This window comes from Amblyomma maculatum, chromosome 11, assembly GCF_055883805.1.
Source record: "Amblyomma maculatum isolate TAMU_Amacu chromosome 11, ASM5588380v1, whole genome shotgun sequence".
Lineage (NCBI taxonomy): Eukaryota > Metazoa > Arthropoda > Arachnida > Ixodida > Ixodidae > Amblyomma > Amblyomma maculatum.
The window spans coordinates 32,934,648-32,953,675 of record NC_139354.1 but is presented as its reverse complement, the minus strand read 5'-3'; the positions used below and the strand labels follow the sequence as shown (position 1 = coordinate 32,953,675).

At 45.7% G+C, this 19,028-nt stretch overlaps 1 protein-coding gene across 1 annotated transcript in view; it reads left to right on the top strand.

Moving 5' to 3' along the window:
• Positions 1–9,520: 9,520 nt before the first annotated feature.
• Positions 9,521–19,028, top strand: part of LOC146173438 (uncharacterized) — a 35,766-nt gene continuing 26,258 nt past the window's right edge. The window contains exons 1-5 of the mRNA XM_084585193.1: positions 9,521–9,772; positions 12,215–12,355; positions 13,363–13,497; positions 14,792–14,904; positions 17,006–17,162. Coding sequence (XP_084441319.1) covers positions 9,521–9,772; positions 12,215–12,355; positions 13,363–13,497; positions 14,792–14,904; positions 17,006–17,162 — 798 coding nt within the window. The remainder of the gene's footprint in view (positions 9,773–12,214; positions 12,356–13,362; positions 13,498–14,791; positions 14,905–17,005; positions 17,163–19,028) is intronic.

Sequence of the window (19,028 nt, the reverse complement as noted above, 5' to 3'; positions counted from 1 at the left end):
TCGGTCAGCCCTAACGCTATCGCTCCATATTCGGTTCAACAGCGTAGCAGCGTTGAACCATTCTTAATTTTTGTTTTTTAGTTTGTGATTGAAAGCCCCAAAACGACTCATACTGTATAATTTCAACCACCTGGGTATTTTTTTTTTTTTTAATGTGCACTCACATCCCACTGCACATGGGCGCCTTGTGTTTCTCCTCCATCGAAATTCCAAAGGTCCAAGTCTGTAATTTGTATCGGCCAAACTATCGGTTAGGACCGTCCTAACCAAGACGGTCCTGCTAAGCAAGACCGTTCTGATTAGCTGAGATGATAGAGCGACTGCCCCGGAAAAGCGGTGGTCCCGGGTTCGATTCCAGGATCAGGACGAATTTTTCTTTAACTACGAAGTTTCTGAGAAAGCTGTGTAGCTTTCCTTTTTAGCCGTATGGTTGCGCTTGAGTGGATGTCAAGGAGTAATTACTCCCTTATTACAAATCTACTCCACCTTGGGGGATACTCCTAAGTATTCGACCAGTAATCGATTACTATTCGAACTTTATTTCCATATCACGAACTCGCTCTGACGCCTTGCTTCAATTCTCTTTACACGTTAATTTTCAACGGGAGTTGTTTTTAAATGTTGTCGCTGATTTTTCAAAGCTTCCTTTTCAAAACATCGTCCGCTACGCTGAAAACTATCTCAATGTAAGCGCTATATAGAGCGTTGTTGCACCGTATGAACACTTGCGCAAAGCTTCAATACCAGTTTCTACATCCTCTATGAAGTGCCGCACTTCGTTGGAGGCATCGTAAAAAGGCGTTCCAAATAAGGGCCCTGAAAGGCTTGAAACTCGTCTGTGTGTGTTTTCCTGGGAGCACCAGACACGGCTTCTAGTGTGGACTCAAAGCAAGGCCGGTTCAATTCTTCGGCCAAGAGCTGGTGGAGCTCCTACAACGTCATCGCGACACGCAAGGCAGTCATGTGCACCGTAGTGCGACCAAACAATTCGACCCAATCACGTTGTCACGGACGCTTCGCCCCTGTATAGTTTTAAAGAAAGAAATAATTGATTGTCGATGATGAATTACTAAAAAATGATTATTAAATTAACCTAAAGGTTACTGTCTGGTAAAGTAATAAATTCGTTACAAAATTACACAAAACTGTGATTAATTACAGGTAATCAATTACGTACAACTCTGATTTAGAAACCCATAACGTCTTTGAGTTCTCTACGTAGTCTGCAGTCCACCGTTGAAATCAGGTACATTTCAGATGAAGTCACTGCAACTGCAATTGATTACTTGTTTTCTGTAACGTGCACAAGGCTGTTCTCCAATCCCCAATCAATAGGTGAAGCGACATAACTACAACAATCGTCAGCTTACCCACACTCGGCAACGTTGACGCTGCGAATTTGGCTACATTGCTCAGTGCTATCACTTGCAGCATCGCAACGTTTGTCAAAATGTTGAGAACTATAATGGTGTTCTGGTTTCGAAATCCAAATTTTAAAGCGAAAGCATTTAATGGCTCATACTCAAGGTCATGACGCTGTCCGACCAGCCACGAGAAGCGTCACACTTCTTCGCGAGATCCTGAGGAATACCGCGAGATTGTGACGTCTACATCTGGTGACGTCATCGGTCAGTCTACCGTGAGCAAGATAGAAATAAACATAAATCCTTTCGCTACCGGCCGGGAATCCAACCTTCATCCCTTGGATCCCCAGCCGAGTAACTTTAACCAACTGCACCACGCCCGGGATATTTTTTTTTTTTTTTTCATTTTTGCATAGAAGTACTTCAAGCAACATCTCGCAACCTGTCACACATACAGTCGCACCTGCATCGAGCTCTCCCTCTGCCCACACATCAAAATTCCGGGAGACAAATATGGATCGAGAAAAGTTAACCAGGCAGGAGGTCGATCCTGCGAGGCATATACTCCCCGCACCATGGCACACTGTTCTCTGAACAGAGACTTCGATGAACGTGGTGGCTCTGCGTGGCGATATGTCGTCAAACGTACATCATAATGCCCCTTGTCTACCGTGAGGATGATAGTTGCGATGACAACGACGCTGCGATTAGTGATAATGACAATGGTGATATTAGCAATGCTAATGACGGTGCATTTAGCTGATAATAATAATGAGAGCAAATCTGATGCACCGTGTGAACCAGCAACGCTTAGGATTTCGCATTTCTGCAGTTTAGATGCCACAGTGCTCTCGGAATTTTTTTCACTTGTGACATATATGTGCTGCGTTTTAAAACGTCCTCTATCCCGCGAGCTAATTATTATCGCTTCTAATTCCATGCGAAGATGCCGCCCTGTGAATGATTAAAGGACAAACACTTTTCTAGTAGCATAACCCAGCGTATTGTCCGAGTAAACCTTGTTACCCGGCTAGTTAGTGTGCTCAAATTAGGTCACCTAATTGCCAAAGGCGTGTATAAAGGTCCGGCCAAACTATCAGTACGCGATGTTGAGCACTTAATTAAGCGTATCAGTCAACATCAATGAATAAGTTGCGGTTCTTAACAGGGTTGTGACTACCATATTCATCCGTATCATCTAAAATAAAAAAAAATTAGCCTCTCGTGCATTAAAAAAATAGATTAGCGAGCACCACCGCGTCAACATCTCGCGGACGCGGATTAGAGAATCGTTCAAATGCGCGTATCGATGCCTGCCCGATTTTCTCCCGACCGGATCTGCTGCACTGCGCTGCCTCTTGAAGGCCTCTCACGCTCGCGTTTACCTTGACCCACGGGCAGGCATCGATCCTTACATACAGGGCGGCTGGACGACCGCCCTTCTACAGAGGTCCTTCACGAAGACCCCCGGGGATATTAGCGCGTGCACATCGGGCGCAGCGGGAGCGTATCGATCACTAAGCAGCAGGCCCAATCGCTGACAAAAGTAGGAGAGAGAGAGAGAGAGAGAGAGAGAGAGAGAGAGAGAGAGAGAGAGAGAGAGAGAGAGAGAGAGAGAGAGAGAGAGAGAGAGAGAGAGAGAGAGAGAGAGAGAGAGAGAGAGAGAGAGAGAGAGAGAGAGAGAGAGAGAACTTTTATTTGTTCAACAGAGTGACTATCCGCTCTTCGGAGGTTAGACCCAGAAGGTGGGACAGCCGCCTTTGTTGGAGGCCGGTAGTTCTTGGACTCCGGCGGCATCTTCGGCCAGTAGAACAATTTCTTTGGGCTCTTTGGCCTGAGCTTCGCAGATTTACTTTCACCAGTGATTCCACAGATGGTCCGAGGTCACCTTTGTTACGAAAGTAGGTGAGAGAACTTCGGCTCGCGAAAAGATGCCCGAAAAACCAGATTTCGGCGCATTTTCCCGGCATGCATCACGAGCCGTCAGAAAAGAAAAGGAAAAGCAGTTCACACAATGTGTTTTATCTTCTTTCATTCCATGACCCCGTTTTTATTTTTGTTTTCTATACGGTTGCTAAAGTTATTGCTTGGAAGTTTTTTTAGTTCTGCGTTGTTGTTGTTGTTTTTTTTTGTTTTTTTTTTTTTTGCTCTAGACGCCACATGGCGAATAAACGCACCAGCTGGATGAGTATGAGCTTAGTGCCCCTCGATGGAGGCGAAAAGCAAGGCGCCCGTGTGCCGTGCGATGTCAGTGCACGTTAAAGAACCCCAGGTGGTCGAAATTTCCGGAGTCCTCCACTACGGCGTCTCTCATAGCCTGAGTTGCTTTGGGACGTTAAACCCCACAAACCAAACCAAACCAACTTTAAATGCGGACGTTAACCTTCGCTCAATGTGTTATACAGCAACAAAAAAAGTGCGTCATTCGTAACAAAGGTGACCTCGGGCCATCTGTGGAATAACTGGTGAAAGTAAATTTGTTTGCTCTAAATTTATGTCAGTAACAGCACTTGAAGGAAGTTCGGGCTCAAGACCGTTAAGCACCCTCGAAGAACTTTATTTTTCCCACCTATTACAACTCCCAATTAGAATGTAATAGAACATTTCAAATCGCGACGAGCATACAGCGGATGCAACAATAGAGAAAGTATGATATTGCAGAATACATCGCTTTATAGACCGCAGGGTGGCGCAGTGATTATGGCGCTCTAGGATGATAACAGGGTGCCTTAGAACACGCAGCAACAAAAAGAAATTTAACAATGGAGATGACGCATGTGCTGTATGTGGAAACCCCAGTGAAACAATTGACTATATTATACTCGAATGTAATGGTATCCATCCGGAAGTTGGTGCAGGCGCAATCACTGTTCCTGAAGCTCTGGGCTTTAGAGATAACAGTGGCCGGGTGAATAAACCGGCGGTGGAAACTAGCAAAAAACGACTGGAAGATTGGTGGCTTAAAAGCAGAGAAGTGACATAATGTTAGTAATGTAGGAACAAAATTTAATAAATAGAATGGTGGTTTAGTTAACCATTCTAAATCAATAATTAAGATATAGGGAGAAAATGAGCATCATAGCTACTGCTACCACCCCGTTTCAAAGGGGACGCTCCTATATTCCATCCATCCATCCATCTAGGGTGCCTCTATGCGCGCGCGTGCATCGAGACGCGCTCGACTACTGTGCCCAAGGATGTGGGATCGAATCCCGGCCTCGGCGGCCGTTTTTCGATGGAGGTGAAAAGCAAGGCGCCAGTGTGCTGTGCGATGTCAGTACACATTAGAGATCCCCAGGTGGTCCAAATTTCCCGTGTCCTCCACTACGACGTCTCTCATAGCCAGAGCCGTTTTGGGACGTTAAACCCCGTAAACCAAAACAAACAAACATCGCTTTTTGCTATGGGGTGCTTGTAGCCGACTTTGTAAGCGCCCTCAAACAAAGAGAATATAGCAATGTGTGTTAAAATCTGCTATCGCCCACACCTGACCTCGAAGCACACCTGCTGAAGAGACGCCCGTGGGTCGGACGGTAAATGTGCGTTCCCCCAAAGTACTTCGGGGAGATTGTGCTTATAGTAGTAGCGCATGTCATCGGAAATTTGGCCCTAACGAGCATCAATACTGTCATTTTAATTCGCAGGTCAATCGAGAACGTGACAACGACTGGCTTGCTGCATTGGTTCCTTAAGCCTTGCTCCATGTGAACAATGACGAAAATGGCGCTTTTTTTTTTTTTCCTGCCCTTTTTCGATTCGTACGGGCGTTTTCAGCCTGTGTTTACTAAGCCAGTTAGGTGTTACCACGACAGCTTAGTCCTCGTTCTTATTTTTTTATATATATATAGAAAGTAGTTATTTACAAAGTGCGTGCAAGCGAAGGACTTTTCTGGCTATTTCTGGCTATTTTTCTCAGGTGATCTTGTTGGTGAAAGTGCGATCAGTCCTTACGCTTCTTTGAGGAAATCAGTCGTTGAATTCTTGCTTATGATTTTCATTATAATTCCACTTCTCGTTCTGTGTTTTTGTAACCAGTATACAGAAGAATTCTCTTACTCATAATACGGTGGAAAATAGCAGTGTTAAGGAGTCAAAGGAAATGCATTAAGCAGACAGGATTACTGTGCGCACCTCCCGATTAAAGTGATTTCATAGCAGTTTTTGAAGTTTTAGTAATTGTCTGCGACGTAATACCTTTAGTTTCAATCTGCTCTAATTTCAATGTAATGTTCTCTTAACGTATTTGAGAATGAGCATATATTATCAAATATAAACAGCCCGGAGATTTCGTTTCTAAACCGTGTAGAGGGCCTAAATTAGCATCAGTAAGTGTCAAACTCCGGAAGATGACTGGTTTTCTCGTCTTCAAGTTCTTTAGAAAAACGCTGTCAATGCACAGTGAACAAAAAAGTGGCTTAGGAGTCTCAACTTCTTTATTTCGTGTGGCCGCTGCCCAAAGATCCGCATTCCCCGCGGCTGTGCCTAAGCAAGTCGAGTGGCGCTTTCAGTTGTCTCTGCGCACCGAACTATCCAAGGATGACATCATCCACAGGCGTCTCAAAAGAAAGAGACGTAGCCAGCCCTGGAGACCGGAAAAAGGCCCGTGGGAGTCTCTCCACGGGCTTGAATTACGTTGTTTCATATTGAACTGACACATCACGGTGCCGTCTCTTCACCACATAAGTCCGTTCCAGGCAGCTTTGTCTCGAAAAGGAAGAAACGCCCGAGCGCTAGGAAGAATATCTAACCGAAAAGAATAAGAATCGAGCTCAAAGGAACTCGAAATGGAACGGTTCCTTCCGCAAGCTGCATTGTCTTCTCCCAGTGCCATTATGGGGAACGGCGACAGGAACCGGCAGCACTTCCCCTCGGAACTCCGAGGAAACTGACGGCGGATACCGGCCCCAGATCACGAATCGCATTCGCTTCTTCACTCGGTGACATCGGGAAACTTAGACCGAGGGAACAGCCCGGCCTGGGATAAATCGAACGCGAGATAAATCGGTGCGTGATATCTGACTCACTTGAACAGCTGAGTCCGCACCCGAATCAAATTCGCGCGAGACGAAACACAATCACCTGACTAGGAAAAAAAATAAAGGGAGAATTGCATTTAGGTCCCTTCAGCTAGAAAAAAAAGACCCCGACGGCATGCGGGCTGAAAGGAGGCTGGCGTTTTAGAATACAAGCAGGCAAGGGCGGACCGGCATCAAGACATTAATTGCAGAGCTATTATCCGAGAAAACTCTTCCGGGGTAAAGTGAGTGAATGGGGAATAAAGCACAAGGTGATACGCTGCAGAGGTTAACTTTATTCTCATTCCATTCTTACAGAGAAATAGCACAAAGATTATCGCTTGCTTTTTACATTTGATCTCACATCACACAAGAATATGGTTCTTGAACGGCCTAGTTGATCTTTGATGCTGCTTTAGCTTTAATGTCGGTAAATCGTAACGAAATTTTTGCCAGTGGATGCAATATCTTTGTGGGGTCACGAAAGCTGACCTACAAGCATGAAATACGCACTCATTAAGTCTAGTGTTGACCGAACGCTTTCAAGATAAAATGCGACACAGCTAGTTTTCCATGCACACAGAACACGCTTACTTAGAGAGCACCACCACAGTATGCGCAAATGCGTGCCTTATATGGCCATATGCATATCAATCATCAATTACTAATTAATTACTAAATACTGCTTACTAATCGATTACTAATTAATGACATATTATTCATTGCTAATTGGCAGTAGTTGCGCAAATGATTAATTGCTAAATAACTGACTAATACTTATTATTTATAAATTAATGCCCAAATAATAAGTGCTAATTGGCAATAGTTGCATAATTAATTAATTACTAATTAATGCCGTGCCCCCGGTAAAATCAACCACACAACAGTAAACGTAGAACTGCGAAGATACAAAGAGTGCGATCTCGTCGCTGCCAAGCAGAATTCAGTGAATAAATGCTCTCGCAGAATGTGAAAGAGTAGTCACTCCCTTTATCGTAGCAGCATTCATCGCTACATGAGCAACAGTCGCGTAGCAAAATGCAGCACTCAGGCTTTCGCCTTTTATCATTTTAGTCGCCAAAGAGTCCTCGAATTTTTTTATACTGAAGACTGCGCTTAAGAAAAAAAGAAAGGAAATTTCACACTTGCACACTTCTCCCGTTGCTTTCGCGTTCCTTCCTTGTTCTCCGCCCCTTCGCAGCGTCTTCAGTATCAAAAATGGCTATGAACCAACTAGCACAAACCAAGTTAATTCTTGCAAGGGTACTTCAAAGTGGGTCATAAGTGTATGCAAAAAACTCTAGTAGGTGCGGACACAAATCAATGGGCGCAGTGTTTGGTTAGACCATTTGAATCCATCAGCACTTCATAAGCATAGTAAAGCGAAGCGTGTTACGATTCGTCGCAGTTTAACAAAAGTATCGCGGGAATTCTTACCGTGACCTAGATACAAGTATTAACTACGATGATTGAAGCCTGACCTCGTATTATTTTTCCGACCTCTATAGCACTGTGACTGGTATGACCTATTTTTTCTTTGTACACAGAACAATTGATAAGTCTGCTGGGACCTGCAGTTTGGCCAGTGAATTTAGTTCACCGATGAGAGTGACTTTTAGCTAGGGGTACAGATAAGTTGGTAAGACAGAACACTGATGTTTGTTACGTACTTATATGTATCAAAAAAGGAATTCCTGACTTTTTCTTTAATTGTGGGCAAAGAATATGTAGGGACAGTGCTATGTCGCACTAAGCATCACGTCAGTTTGACATAAGGCGACAAGAACACACGCTTTTTGCGGGCTGGGTTTTAATACCCAGCCACTGACGTGGCACGATTACTATGACATTGCCGATGGAGGCACGATGAAATTGGCGATAAAACTGTCGATGTATCAGACAGCCCCCGCCGTAGGTATGTGCCATTGTGACTGCGGACATCATCGTCGCCATCATTACGCTACTGCTGGGTCATTCTATTATCCTAACAAAGAGCCTGAATTCATCAGGCAAACGTTTGAAGAGCCAGGATCAGAATACCACGGAGAACTCGCCTTACAGAGTTTTCTATTAGGGTGCGGTGATTAGTGCGACCTGAGCTCTGGAAAAATCGGATGGCCAGTCAGTGTCACTGAAAGAGAGAGGCGCGAGCTATACCGATGGCCACGTGCGGCTAGAAATAGCACGGAGACTTCAGCTCGTCTGAGTCGTCTCACAGCTTTTTCAACGGCTGCTTAGTCTGAAAAGCATCAAAGAGTAATGCACCCAAAAATATAATACAGCCAGCGAACATGGCGTATCATTTGTACGCTGCAAATATTTTGTTTCAAAAAATAGAAATAAATTAGTCCGCACAAGGGGACTGGAACTGCTGTCTTCCAGGCTCAAGAAAGCAACGATGATTCGCCTATGAGTTTTGAATTCTGCTCGTATCAGGTTGCCATAAAATTCCCCCTATTTGCCGTTACGTGGCACAGCTTAACCGGAAGAGAATGCGCCACCCTCTCTAATGAGCTGGGCTTCACGGAAACGGGGCGAGATCATGACACGGACATTGCAATAACCAAGGCACGTCTGCAACACTGGTGGACTCTGGCCAGGTGCAGGTCCATCAAAGCTGAGAGACTATAGTGATTCTGCGAGTGTACGCAGTTCGTTTTTTTTTTTTTTGTGTGTGTGTGTGTATAATTTTTTGGCAAGCCACATCCTAGAGACCACTTGGATTTGGATTTCTGGCTTCCCCTTTGTGGCGGGTGGTCCTTACGAAAAAGAAAAACTTCTGCAAGTGCCTTAGCCTATAGCTATACGTAGGTGACAGTATGCCTTCACGGAGATTTCCCTCCACAACACAAGTCATCGCTTTGTTGCCTTCACGTTTGCTTCCACATCCCCAACCATTGGATTGGAATGGATTGGTACTGAGGCTTCCCTTTTTTACCAGGTAGACCAGAAAGGTCCTAGCCAAATCAATTCCCTACTGTGATGGAGTCTGTCCCGCCATGGCGCAACGCCACCAACACTATTTATCTAGTATGCCTTATCCAGTTCTCTAGGCGTCGTTTGGTTGCCCAATCCAAAGGGTTGCCAACACAAACATCATCATCACCATCCGCTGGACTGTACCGCTGACAAAAAAGAAGCATGCCCACAGCAGTTATGGACGGTGCCTTGCGGTCCCAGCTGTCTCTCCTGTTCGCCTTTGCGTACGGCGCACTCGCAGCGTCTGCAGCACCCGATGTCATGGCCAAGGTCGTCCTGGTACCGTGCAAGGCCCCACCGTCCAACCGGTCGCGCAGCGGAAGCGCCGTGCACGGTTTCCTCTCGTCCGAGCCAGCCCTAACGTCGTGCAACAGGAAACTGGGCGTCGTGTTGCGCATCAACAACACCGACCAGGTGAGCATCACTCGCCCCCTTCCCCTCTAGGCCTCAGGTCATCCTCATGAATGAATGAATGAATGAATGAATGAATGAATGAATGAATGAATGAATGAATGAATGAATGAATGAATGAATGAATGAATGAATGAATGAATGAATCGCTCGAGCGCGTTGTATTATGGTATAGCACAAGAGCCCCGTAGAAGCGAAAAGCCGGAGTCGAAGTTGTCACGACCTTGCCACCTCCCAAAGCTGGTACACGGAAGACCCAGCTGCGACCTGCCAGCCACCTTCATCGTAGGTTGGCTGCCCCCGGTAGAATCTACCCCTTCCCCCCCAAAAAAAGTTGAGATTTTATAAAAGGAATAATCACGATGTGTGTGGTAGTGCATCTCATTGTGCGTGCACTAGTGTATCTTATGTCTGGTAACACACGGTACTTATTGTGCGGTCGTGCGTGGCAGCTAACAGCGAGGCGACAGCGAGGTTCTTATGCCATCGCATTGTCACAGACAATGGAAATTAGGTGTGCTCCAAGTGTTTTCCTCGTCGCACGCATTTCGTGCCGGCAGTTTGCTCGCAAATCCAGTGATGTCCATTAAATACTTAAGCCAGAATATTACTCAGTCGTGTACGCGATGTACGACTTAACGACTGTAGGGGGCGGGAAATGTCTGACGCAAGCTACACAGCGTTCGAGCAAAGGAGAATAGAAGGAGCGCTAGGTTGAAACCATTGAAACTCGGAGTATACCCCGCGGCGCATGACTACAAAAGCTGGCGCGCGCCGCGAGCAAGGCGCCGCGTTGATGTTAGCGATATGCCGCCACGAGACTATACACAAAATTAGTGAATTGTGCCACTGGTACAATAATTTCAATGGGCCGGCGTTTAGAGTGAAACGTGTAGATACAGAGGCGTACCCAACGTACCCAAAGTACGCCTTGATTCATAGGCGACAGGATATCTTGCGACAAAATAAGTTGAGAACGTTATAGATAAGCCAAGAGATAGTGAGATAGAAGTTCGAACTTCGAATGTTTCTTCCCGACTCAATCGAACAATAGGACCGGCTACCTGGTGCAGTATTCTCTAAGAATTCATATTGTACTTCTCATTTCGGATCCATTTGTTCCTCCGACATTGGTCACTGTTTGGTTTGGTTTGGTTTGTGGGGTTTAACGTCCCAAAGCAACTCAGGCTATGAGAGACGCCGTAGTGGAGGATTCCGGAAATTTCGACCACCTGGGGTTCTTTAACGTGCACTGACAACGCACAGCACACGGGCGCCTTGCTTTTCGCCTCCAACGAAAAGCTGCCGCCGAGGCCGGGATTCGATCCCGCGTCCTTGGGAACAGTAGTCGAGCGCCGTAACCACTGCGCCACTCCGGCGGGGTATTAGTCACTGTTGTTGGGTAATGAAGCCGTGGGCTTCCAGCGTCCGAACGAAGAACATCAGCATTGACCGCTTGCCGCATATAGTGGTTAGTTAGTGCGTGCATCCAGTGGTGTTGACGATCCCTCTTTTGATTGTTCAATGCAAATATTTTAACACTTTTGAGCATTGCTTAATATTTGTCTTTTTTAACCATCTGATGCATTGGCAGCTGTACTGCATGCGACTGTTCCTATATAAATAAATACGTAAAACAGCAACGGATCCCAAAGAGAATCCTTTACAATATCACCCATGATCAATGGCCGCCAGCTGGAAGTTGCGACTCATTCAGACGGTTCGAATATCGCAGCCCAAACAAAGGAGATATGCTTGGGGGGCAAACTACAGAGATGATGTGGGTTGCCAATGCCAGATGGTAAAGGTGGCATTGATTGTCAACTGCAATGCTGCTGTTGACCGGATTTTCTGCTGTACTAATAAATGCTAAGCTCGAACTAAGACATTCATTCAACAATCTCCGAAGTCTTAATGTCGTCTGATACCTCATTCGACAGCGGAACGGAATCATCAAGTCACTCAGGCAAATAAAAGATGTCATTGTATCCAACATCTCCAGTGGTTCCCAACAGCACCATTCCCGTCAAGGTTCTCAAGCTCCATATCTGCTCACCGCAGTCCTAGGCCGTCGGCCCACGACGGCACTGAGGAACTGATGGAAAGTTATAGTGATGTAAAGGTTCGGCCGTCTATGTTCAGCGCGGGGTAGTAGCGACTAACAACATAAGCAATGTTCGCGCTGAGGCTTATCTACACATTATTTGATTCAAATGAGGAAATTCTTCATTTTGAGTAAGCTTTACAACAGGATGAGGTGGCACTGTGCTCAAGTTGATATCTACCTCATTTCGTGGGCATTGGAGAGCGGATCTGAGGACACGCCCTTCCCTCCTGACAAGCAAGCTGGCAACAGGGTGGAAACTTATTGCGCTAAGCTGAGACACATTCTGTGGACATTGGAGAGAACATCTGAGCGTATACCCCTCTCTTTTGACAACGCAGGTCGAAGAAGAAGACCTGTACGTGTTCCTCGACGAGGCCGTAGATGATAACAGCGGCGAAAGCATCAAGCTTCTCGAGCCCTTAGTCATCAAGATCTACCAGCATCCGGTGGTGCTCGCGCACGCTTTTCACTACCTCGGGGCAAGTACCTCCTCTGACAGACCTGGCAGGGTTACTGTCTTGTGTAGTTGCAGCACTCTGATACTTCAGTCGAGCAAAGAAAGAACGACCGCATTGCGAAGCTACTACGTGCACTGGCCCACGTGATACGTTGCGTTCAGTGAAATGAACGTTGCTGTGTTTTACATGGCGCCACAGGGAGAAACACAACACGTCCTTATCCCTCACTAAGTATATATTTTGCAGCCGCATGGCAAGATATTTGATTATCAAACTATATCTCGTGAAAGGTGGACGCGTGTGCCCCTACGTGCATAGTAGCACAAAATATAAAAAAGACAACATGAAGCACCGTGTTTCCACCACACTTCTGCAGCACCAGGAAGCCTTGTATACGGCGGAATGACTGGTCATACCTTTTATTTCGTCCGAATGCATTCCTTGTCACATATCTTAACATTCGTCTCTTTGAATAAACTACAGAAATGTTTTCGAGTGTGGTCCAAGACCTGAGAGAACCGCACTTTAAAGAAACGCATCAATTTTCCGTACCCCAGCTTGCGGACAACTTCTAATTCGAAGACGTGCACTACGCACCTTTGCCTTCACTCGCAGAGACCTTTTCTACATAGTAGCTAGAAGAAAAAAAGAGACAACATGAACCAACGTGTTTCCAGCCGCACTTCTTTAGCACCAGGAAGCCTTGTATACGCGGGAATGACTGGTCATACCTTTCATTTCGCCCGAATACATTCCTTATCACATGTCTTAAACATTCGTCTCTCTGAACGCAATACAGAAATGTTTACGAGTGAGGTCCAAGAACTGAGAAAACCACACCTCTTTGAAGAAACGTGCCGCTTTTCCGTACCCCAACTTGCGGACAACTTCTACCTCAAAAACATGCATACTTAGCTTAACCTTAACTCGCGGAGACCTTTTCTACAGATTCTGGGAGACGCGGGCACTGCTGTTGCATTTCCCCCCGATGCAAATAAGTGCATCTCTACGTGATTTCTCGCGTGCAGAGCGTCAACGGCAAGCTGGCGGAGGTGGTGTACACAGCGTCTAACCTGTCTCAGCCGGACTCACTCAAGGCGTGCTACTCGAATGACATCGCGTCTTTCCAGTGCGGCTATGACCCGGCCGAGCTCTACCCCAAGGTAGGTCGGAGACATTAGGGGGCAATCGATATGCGCTTCATCTATGTGATTTTCATCACCCCGTTTGAGTGGCGCCTAGTTTTCTAAGATGTCTCACCATCTATAAGGCTAGACTATCAGCGGAGGGTACCTCCTCGTCAGGTTTGAACATATGCCTGCTCCTTTCCTGATGCTTGATTTCCAGTAACCAGACAAGGTTACTACTATACTGCCACTGCTTCGTAGAAGATGCGGCCGCAGCGTGTTTGATTCGAAAGTACTAGCATAAATTGAATAATACCAGCTATGGATATTTTGTCTTGCCGCACAAAAAGATGAAAGTTCCCTAGTGTTTTGCACAGCAAAAACATCTGCAACTCGAAGGGAACTCAGACACACCTCAATATTTTTTTCACCCATCTACACTGCTTTCCTTAGATTTAGGAATCTGTTCGCCCCTTATACTATCATATTATCCAACTGTTTTCTCACAATTAAAAAGTTATCCCAGAATCATGAGCCTGCATATTATTTAAAAAAAAAATGAATTTAGAAGTATTCGCGCTACTCGATGCCAACTCGTTTCTTTACCGAAAATGACTCCGTGATCACCGTTTTCAAGTGAAAGCGGACCAGCGGAGCCTCTCGGATCCGCGGTGGTACAACAAAGTGGACGCATGCATTTCATTTGCTAAATCGGTTGGTGACAGTGATACCTGTATCAGGTTTCAGGCTCTTTTCCGGCTTTTAAAGGCTGCGTGAACTGCGAGAAGGGCTTCTTAGAACGTGGTACCCGATTAATATCGACAAAGCGCAAGCTCAATATTTCTACAGGGACCTTTAAAAACAGGCAGTCACCTGACTACAGAAGCAATGAATTATTTCCCAAATTACGTTTATGAAAAAACCTCACTGTTGTCTGTGACGGCAGAACTTTTATCTTTCTGCCGGAAAAGCAAGGAAATTTTTTAACTTCGAATCTAAGTTGCGTACTCTACATTTAGCATAATTTATGTGCCCTTCTGAAATGCTTGTGGTAGTTATGCTTACTTCACTTACCCCACGCATAATTAAACTAGTTTAAATAGAGTTGCATTATTTTTTCTAAATAATTGTGATTCAATGTCCCTACTTTTTTGATGGGTGAATAATTCGATGACGCTACTTATTTAGAGCAGTTAGTCGTGTACTTTAATTACTCTTTGAAAGTAATTTTTGTGTACGCGTAGAAGCAACGTGACTGGCGCTCAGACAGAACCGCAGAAAAGGTCCGCAGATCGCGCACGAGCACACCTGAGCGACTTGTTCTCCTCAGGGCTTCTGCTGCCCGTGCTCGGAGGAAGAGTGCCCGCCGCTCTCTCGGCAGCGGAGGTGCGATGCCACGGGGCGCAGTCCCACCACGCACTGTCTGCGAGAGAGCCCCTACTGGTGAGCCTATCATACATGGCAAAATTACTTTTGAAAATGAATTAAATTACAATACTAATTACTTTGCTGAAAATTGCAGAAAAGTAATTAAATTACGTTACTCACTACTTCTCCCAAAAAGGAATGAAATTACATTACAATTACTTTTACTGAGTAGTTCAATTATTTTAAAATTACTTTCTAGTTTCCATCCATGCAAAAACTAAGTAAACCTAGTAAAAAAAAAAAACGTCTTGTTCTCCAGACGCGAAGCACACACATTCTTTCGTCTTTCCGCCAAATTCCGTTCCAGAGAGCTATTCCTTCCTTCTTTCCTATAGCACTTGCCATTACAAAAACAAGACCAGAGCAAAAACCGGAACAGACCAGACGCACTTCAGTAAAAGTAATTTCGAAAGGAATTAATTACTTTTGCTGCGAAATTACTGCCAAAAGTAATTCATTACATTACTAAATTACCAAACGAAAAACGTAATTAATTACATTACAAATTACCAAAAAAGGTAATTAAATTACAGTAATTTCAGTGCTGTAATTCAATAACTGCCATGTCTGGAGCCTATGCTAACCTATTACATTCGCCGTCCAGCCCTGTTCAACGTGGCTAAATTTCACGCAAGCTAGCATCAGACAGCAACACGCCAAAAGCGGCTTCCATGCCAAAAGATGCTCCTAAACAAGAGCGGAAAAGTTATGTCCGATGTTAGAGACAACTGTTTGTGAAATAAATTGCTGACTCGAGGAGTTGCGTGACATTGCACCATGTCCGCACTGCGGAAGTGACCAGAAGTTAACGGGAAACGTCAATGCACGCGAACATATCCGCCTACAACCATGTTTGTCCCCATCTGCTAATTCAACGCTTAGCAGACACTGCAGAAAAGAACAATACTATTTGCTGACACGGAGCATCTGAAGGCACTGTGCTCCTGACTGGACGCGAGCGCTTTTAAATATTCAATGTTACCCAAAAATGAAAAATACTGCCTAAACTCATGACTTGGGTCAAGCCGAAGTAACGATAAACGAGCGATGCAGGCGAGATACTCTCCACTGGGCCAGATCAAGAAATAAATCGAACGTAAAGCGAGATTCTGCAGGAATCAGGCTCTGCAAGTATCGAGATGCCACCGTGCCGCATAATGCAATGTCACCTTCCATATATGGGCTACCAGGCGCCACCCGTTATTGTGTACGTCACGCCAGAAAGCCTGCGATGGTTCAGCGATGAGACGTGAGCATTGTATGGTACAGTGTCATGACCAAGAGCGTGCCGACGAGACAAAGGATATGCTAAACAGCGGTACGTCATAGCACTGCGTGCAGTCCGCCTGCATCGTCTTTCGACGTCCTTCTGACGTTTCGAGAGCTCGTGGACTGCTCGCAGAAATGCTTCCTCTGCTGCAACTTCTCAAACGGCTACTGATATTGTTTCTTCGTATATACAGAACAGCGCGAACACCACGCTGTGTGGTGCCAGTAGATAGCACCTATAAGGGCACCATCAAGAGTTCTTTTGTAGCCTCACAATAGTATGCTATCGCTAACAAATGCCCTCCAGGACATGTGAGCTACTACCGAAGCACATAGCTTTGTTATCACTCAGGCGACAATTGTGGAGAAGGCTGTCAGGATCACGGGATGCCCTATGTGAAATCGAAATCGAGCGCTCGTCAGCAGACAGCGCAACAATGCGCTTTAATCACCGCTGGCATGACCGGGGGCTGTCGCGTTTTCAAATATTACACGCACACACCACAGAATGAGCCAACACAAGCGTTAAGAAAGCTTCAAACGTTGTGGTCGCTCCTCGCTACAGGGGCCAATGGTAAGCTGGCACACTAAAAATTTGTCCAGCGCTCCGTTCAGACATAGATGACGCCGGCTTTTCATGATAGTGCAGAACGTAATGGTGTCTAATGGACTAATGGTCGTACTGTACTGCTGTGTGCCCCTCTTACCACAACTACATTTTTTATTATTTTATTTTCGTGAAGAGTAGTGTCACAGAGACAGGACACGTACCGAGCAGTTTATGCCCCTTTTCCTTCATCCCGGCGCCAGCCAACCGCGAATTTTTTACATGCATCCGCCGCTGCAGGTACTTCGCCACTGCGCTCGCTCCAGCCGTGGTGTACCACGGACTGGAGCTGCACGCCTTCAAGAAGACGGGGGCGCAATCGTGGCACAACCTGACCGGTCCCCGAGGGGCGTTCGTGAGCACCGACTACCCGGCCAGCCGCACCGATGATGGCTCTGTGAGCACTTGCTATCCTCTGGCGCACCAACAAAAACTGGACACCAGAATACAGATTTCCGCGAACTTGTCTTCTCGCGATAGCAAAGCGCTGCAGAGGCTAACTCCGACATGGACTGTTTCTAATTTCTCTCTCGGGCACCGATTAACTGCGTATTTCAACTGATTTCACGAAAGCTGGAGCCAAACAATATGACCATCTTTACAGGAACTACACTCCTCCAGGCGGGCAGGGTTACAGTACAACAGCAAGGCTGATCATTTTGAACAGCTCTCGCGTTTTCGAGTTTTCATCGGTACTTTTTTCACATTTCCTTTTCAAGGCACCGACAGCGAGAACATTTTTTTTTTTTCTGCGCTGGAAGGAAGAGTGATGTTGTAACGTATGAAGACCGGGTGCTCTTAAAGTGTAAATGCTTCCTTGTTCGCGGTTTGACAGGACAAAACTATAGCACTATTTACGCGTGAAGTCCCGTTGTGTGGTCCCGAAGTAATGCGAACCACGACGAACTCCCCTGAGCAATCGCAACAGAAGACGAAATCAGCTTTTTTTTTTATGTTTTACTATATAAAAGGAACCGCAGGCAGCGAAATTCTTGGAGCTGTAATATCATCTGGTGATTAGCTTATGTTTTTTTTCTTTTGGTAACAAGGAAATCCTGAGCAGCGGGGTAATTTTTGCCACGAACTATGTGGCGGTCTCTGCAGACTTGAGTTGTACTCGACTATAGTGAATTGCACGCAGCCCAGTACATTGGGACGTGCATTGGTCATATTGGTCGAAGTCCTTACGTGATGGACAAAATAAGCTATGACTAATGGCGCCGGAAGAAAACCGACAGATTACTAAGGTAATTCGGTATTTGTGTAGAAAGAGCCTCGATTCAGTGCAGAAAGAGAACTAGGAAGCTAACCAGTTAGTACGCAGGATACCAAAACGGTATGATGAGAACCCTGAAAATAGGCGTCATCAAGGCAGAGGGTAATAGGTGAGTGAACTCAATGGGAGAAGCCGACTGGACATATATACAAGAGGAAAAGCAAAATCAGAAAGGAGTCACTTCGTGGTAATTAGAAAAGGCCAGAGACGCACTGTTTCAAGGGTACTCCATAACGTTCAGGTACAAGGATGTCATCAGAAAGATAATTCATGTAGAGTGCATGTTAAGTATGAAGAGACACTTGATCATACTCTGCTGCAAAGTCGTGGCATCAATACCGATGTCGATGCATCCACGGTGACCATATCGCATAGTACGTAATACTAGTGCATCAACGGCATAATGTTCAGTAAAAATAGTTTGCAAACTTGTTTGTTTAAAGGCTGACGAGAAACATAAGGTCAGTTATTTTAGAAGCCGAAATTCGGTCCTTCTCGCGAAGCATGTTCGGTCGCTGCTGCCGTCAGCGTCGTTTCATCCTTCCCAGGAGAACCCAGAACTGACTGCTGCGGCAAAGCAGTGAGCGAACTTTATTGATCGCAGAACAATCTGGGAATATTGAATTGTCTTGATTTATTTCATTTGATTTGATTTGATTTGCGCGATTTTACGGGCCAAAAGTGACCCGGTGGTCTATGGCAGACGTTGTACAATGGAGAGTTTCATATTAATTTCGGCCACGTAAAGATCTTCATCGAACACTGGTCTTATCACAAACATATATTTTTTGCATTTCAACTCCGTCCGAATGCGGTACACCACACGCGAGGTTAAACGTGGCCATTCACTACTCGAAAGCAAAAATCAATTTTCAGCGACGCACAGCGTTGGGCTCACCGACAGTCCGGAGTCCGCTGCTCTCCTTTGCGCGCATCAGCCAGTCTGCAACGTCGCGAGGGCCTCGGCAGCGGAGTTTCGATGCCTCT